Below are 5,256 nucleotides of genomic sequence, written 5' to 3' on the forward strand. Positions count from 1 at the left end.
AGTTAACCTAAATCAATGTTTTTTCATATTTTGAATTATTTTTCTACCATATACATCAAAAGCTATTTGTACACTCTTCATTTGTCATTCAACATCAGACTGCTCACTTTGCATGTTCTATTATAATTTTTTTTTTTAGGCTGGAAGAAAAGTGAACTGCTTCAGCTCTGATCCAAAATGAAGACTTGGGGACATCAGCATCTGTGAGTTTTATTACAATCCAATGAAATACTATTTGGCTGTCCAAAAAAAGAAAAGAAAAAGAAAAACCGCAATGAACAAATGTACAGACAATGTTGAGAATATGAGAATAATGTTTTATCGATGTGTTGTGTTGTCTTAAAGAACAACAAATATGGCAACTGTAGGAATATTGTCAGTCCTTACATGATGAAAGGTTGCCTATCTCTACAAAATGCCAACAACAACACTTCTTACTTTTACCAACACATTACAGTGGGCTGAATACTGAAAAAAAACATCTGATTATGCTTTAAGTGTCACAGAGGAGGACCTAAACTAAATCTCTGTTCAACATATAAATTAGACAATAAATTAAAGCCAGCCCTCAGATTGCTTCGTACAAATACAAAGAGGTACATAAACTAGTCTGTATTAAAACGACAAAATTTGAAATATCAAAGCTAATTCTTCACAGTGATGGTAAGCTGCCAGGAGGTGCCAGAATGATCCCGAACACGTAGAAAAGTCCCATGAGGAGGTTGAGCTTGGCCGTCTTCTGGGGGATCTTTGCGTAGCACCGGCTGCGGAACTGCTTCTCCAGGGGGAAGGCCATGGGCAGCGTGAGCAGAGGCAGCGCCATGCTGATGGTGTAACGGGTGGCGAGGATGCAGAAGAGCACGTAGGGGACGAAAAGCAGGAGGTTATAGAGGACGTACGACAGCGTGGGGCCTATGAGGATGGCCAAGGTGACAATGCCTGCCTGCTTGTCAGAGTCCATGTCTCTGGTATTGTTGCTGTGGAGGATGGCTTCTGTGTTGAGGGCCAGCGGGACGGCGTACACCAGCGGCAGTGCCGACAGGTAGCCAACCTGCACCGCGTGAGCAAACATGACCGCGAGCGGGCCGAAGGTGATGAGGATTACCACGTCTCCAAGGGCCACGTACTTGAGGCCGATGCCTGGGGAAAAGAGTAAAGTGGTTGTCAAAAAAAAAGGGCCCTCAAATCCTGAAAGCACACAAGGTAAAACATCTGTTCTCACCGTTTCATTCATAACCACTGGTCCTATGTGCAAACCAGGAGGAGTAGTGTTTGGTACAATATAAAAATGATCTTGATTACTCCAGCAATTTAGTATTGCATTCCCATAAAGTGTGGGAGCTTTTTATGCCTTTATATGCCTTTATTTTGACAGTGACAGCTAAAGAGAGACAAGAAACCCAGGCCACTGCGGCGGTAAGGACTCAGTGCGCTCTACCAGGTGAGCTACCAGGTCACCCTGAAGTTTGGGAGCTTATAAGAAACTAGAAATAAATGAAAAAATACTAATAATATGGATATCCTTACTGCCAGTTATCCTACACTTCCCATAATGCAACAAATATCTTTTTCTTCTTCTGCCTGGTAAGCACAGTTTCTCCACATCCCCAGGTTGTAGCACAGAGTGTTTTTTTTTTATATATATATATATATATATATATATATATATAAAAATAACTAAATAACTATTTATATTTGTAGTCTCAAAGCCCAAGCTGAGATAACCCTGGTGACATCATCGGGGTTATTTTCTCAGACATGACAAAGTTCCTCCAAGAGCCACAGAGGACAACTGTTAGACTACAACCACACAACTGTTTTCACAGGACGAGCAGTGCTCACCATGTCGTAAACTGACCATTATGTGTATCTGTAACAGTAAAGTTCTCCTGTAATGACACTAAACCAGGAGAACATTTTTACACACCAACACAATAAAAGTCATAAAGTGAGGATACAGAAAAGAGCATCCCACCTTTTGCTAAATCAAATTCTAATGGAATATGTTCACTTGAGCCCCTTTCAGAAATGCACTTCACTCCACGAAGGAATGTAACACGTCAGTGTCGTGTTCATCCACATCCCAACAAACAGGTGTCTGTAGCTCAGTTGGTAGGGTCGCGATTAGACATAAGGGGAACAGTTGTTAACTTTTTCTCACAATCTAGCCATGCAGATGGTTTCAGTTCAGTTGAGGTAAATATAAAACTTAAACTATTTGCATGGCTAAATACCACCAATGATAAATGTTCTGTTTTGGGTGAACAGACTGCAGTGAGCAAATGCTCTGTCCAGGAAAAGATGTACTTACCAGTGTTTGTTTTTTGCCCTTTGGTAATAACACATGACAGATGTGCCATGCGCACTTTCCTGGCATCATACACAAGGTCCTATTTTTACAACACCAACCTTTTGCTGGCACCTGGAGCTACTAATTTGCCATGTTGCCTAGTGCCTGCCTAAACGTAAAATATCTTTGTGTGTGTGCTTAGTGCGGTGGCAGATGAACAAAGAGGCAGCAATCCAAGAGGTTCAAGTTAATATTTCACTTACCTCCAGTGTATAAAAAAGAGCTGGAGAGTCCGCCGAAGTAAATAAGGGCTAGGTGCTCCAGTCTAAGTGTAGACAGGAAGTAGAGCAGAGTGGCACACAAGCACCCCAAAGAATATAACAATGCTCCGAACATAACAACATCCTGCGGTGCCAAGATTTCATCCACAAGAGTCCTGTCGTCACTCTTCTTGTGGTCAATCCCTTTGGAGAAGTCATAGTAGGTGTTTACGAGGTTGCCTGCCCCGTGGACCACAAGGACGGCCACCGCACAAACCATCAGGATGACCAAGTCCACAGAGCCCTCCAGTTTGTATGCCAAGGCGCTGCCGAGGGCCACCGGTGTGAGCGAGGCGCTGAAGCTCCACGGCCTCAACGCCAGCACATAGGCCGCACACTTATGCCTCACATCCGAAGCAACGCGGGCCATCCTTGACATGTGGTTAGTGCCTGAAGAGTGACTGACCATGTTAATCATACCAGTCTGCCATTGTTGGCCATTATGACCATTTGATCCAGCTAGTACAAATGTTTCTGCCCTGCTTTGTTTCTGCTCTTTGGCCATTCCTCTGCAAGGGGTCTACTGTACCAGCACCGTTCCCAAATGTCAGAGTCTGGTGTTCCTGTAGCAGTAAAAACATATCAGTAAGATTACAAGACAGTGCACAACAATATATAGTGTACTGTTTCCCCTCTATAAAGTAAATCAAAATGTGCCTTTCGGTATCATTATTTGCTTGAATTTCCCTCAGGATAAATAAAGTGTCTGTCTATCTATCTATCTATCTATCTATCTATCTATCTATCTATCTATCTATTCGACGCAGGTGTATTGAGGCATGTTTTCTTACATTTAAAAAAGGGGTTACATCATGTTTATATTTCCCACACTAAGATAGTGTAATATCATAGCAGCATTTATACCCAGACCCAATACAACAAAACTCCTATTCCAAACTTTTACAGCTTAATATTGCCTTCCATACACAATATCTTATATTTTCATAGTTACCCGTTTTTTCCATAATCAGATAGACTTTTCCAGGACTTGTTGACGCCCTTTTAAACGACCAGTATGTTCAACTTAACTTACACAAGCACATTTACTTGTAAGTGCGAGTATTAACTGCATGACACATATAGTTGCAGCAGCAGGTCAAACGGGTCAGAGGGGGGTCGGGGGGAGAGAGGGGGGCAGCCATGTATAGCTGCTGGCAATGTAAGAAACGGAGAGCTGTAGCGGTTCAGTAACGGTACTGGCAGCCGCTTTGACTCCAAGGTAAAGTGGGTGGTTTCGAAGCTGGACAAACAGTACATAGTTGTTCAGCTCGCCAATACACGTGGCATTTCGTTAAACACCACCCACACTAAAATTCTGGAGGAGGCACTTTCGGGGGAAACCAACACACTTTCCACCCAGATAAGGACACCGTTCTCCGGCAGGAACAAACAAACACAGGCTGACTACAGAGATTAGGGGATTAAAGCTAACAGGCTAGCCGCCGAGCTAACGCGCTCTGTACCGGGACACAGAGGAGGAAATGTCCGACAGCAGCTCTTACCTGTTACGTCTTCACCATCCGACACACACTGGCTTTCTCTCCACTTAAAAACATATTTCTGTGCCCGCTGAGCCTGTTCCACTGAGAGCCAGCTGTGGAGCTTACGTGTCAACTTCGAGAGTACTTGACTGGTTGGAGTCTGTAAACCCTGCTGCACCTGACGGGCGCCATTTCCTCCTCCACAAGTGCAACGGCGCACAGAGGTCGAAGAAACCGTTTCTCACACAATGGTTCCGACCAGCGTTTTATTCCTGCTTTATTCCTAATATAGCTAGAGAGTCGATATGATACGAAAAATAATGCAAATGAATAATACAAAATACAGTAAAAAAAAAAAAAAAATCTGTTTATAGCTAGGCATTAAATACTAAACCTATTGGGACAAGACTATTGGCTATTGGGACAAGGGCTTGCTGTAATATGTCCATAAGTAGTTTAAAAAATAATAATTAGTTTTCTTATCATCAAACATCAAAGGTTTCAGTAACCGTAGATCATAGCTCAGATTTTTATAGTTAAAGATTCCCTTCAGACATGTATGAAAATAGTCTGCTTGGAACAATAATGTGTGTCAAATATGTTTTTTCCACAAAAAATATCCTTAAAAAGGCATCTACTCCTTCTACTTCATTAAAAAAAAAAATCCAGATTCTATGAATATGCAAATTTAGTTAATTTCTAAAGTTTTCCTGCTGGACAGAAAATGTCTCCTACTTCACTGTAAAGTCCATTCTCAGTGTATGTGCACTGGTGGCTTCAAGTTTCTACATCACACTTGTACAAGTAGCACCAGGACTGAAACTAGTTGTGATGTCACAAATAATACTTGTAGGCTCCACCCCTTAAAATCAGATTTTTAATGAGCACAGATGATTTCAGCAGATGATTGTGAAAACATCCTTCTAGTGTCAAACTCTGCACAGACATCATTCTGCACAGTGGAGCCCAAACATCCATGTGTAGGAACAAAATGAAAAACATATTTCTGAGTGGATTTTATGTTTTTTAAATTGCTCTGGGATTTAATTTTTGTGGATCCACAAAATGTGACATTCTTGTGGCAATTCCGAGCTGTCTGGATGAGCTTTATGGGGCCCAGGAGTTGTTTCCACCCAGTCAAGCTCTGTGTGAATACAAGAAAAAA

The 5,256-nt window shown here is 42.0% G+C and overlaps 1 protein-coding gene across 1 annotated transcript; it reads right to left on the reverse strand.

The window, feature by feature from the left end:
* Positions 1-194: 194 nt before the first annotated feature.
* On the reverse strand, positions 195-4,308 carry ubiad1 (UbiA prenyltransferase domain containing 1). Its single transcript, XM_051424703.1, has 3 exons — positions 4,113-4,308; positions 2,554-3,173; positions 195-1,140 (listed from the first exon to the last, which is right to left on the reverse strand). Exons 2-3 carry the CDS (start codon positions 3,113-3,115, stop codon positions 653-655), a joined length of 1,050 nt encoding a protein of 349 aa, XP_051280663.1. The 5' UTR covers positions 3,116-3,173; positions 4,113-4,308; the 3' UTR covers positions 195-652.
* Between the last annotated feature and the right edge of the window lie 948 nt (positions 4,309-5,256).

Source organism: Dicentrarchus labrax, unplaced genomic scaffold, assembly GCF_905237075.1.
Source record: "Dicentrarchus labrax unplaced genomic scaffold, dlabrax2021, whole genome shotgun sequence".
Taxonomy (NCBI): Eukaryota; Metazoa; Chordata; class Actinopteri; family Moronidae; genus Dicentrarchus; species Dicentrarchus labrax.

Excerpts from the sequence above, each read along its gene's own strand:
- ubiad1 (XM_051424703.1), bottom strand. The coding sequence starts at position 3,115 with ATGGCCAAAGAGCAGAAACAAAGCAGGGCAGAAACATTTGTACTAGCT. Across the intron at positions 1,141-2,553 it reads CTCTTTTTTATACACTGGAG|GCATCGGCCTCAAGTACGTG; the intron begins GTAAGTGAAATA and ends TCTTTTCCCCAG.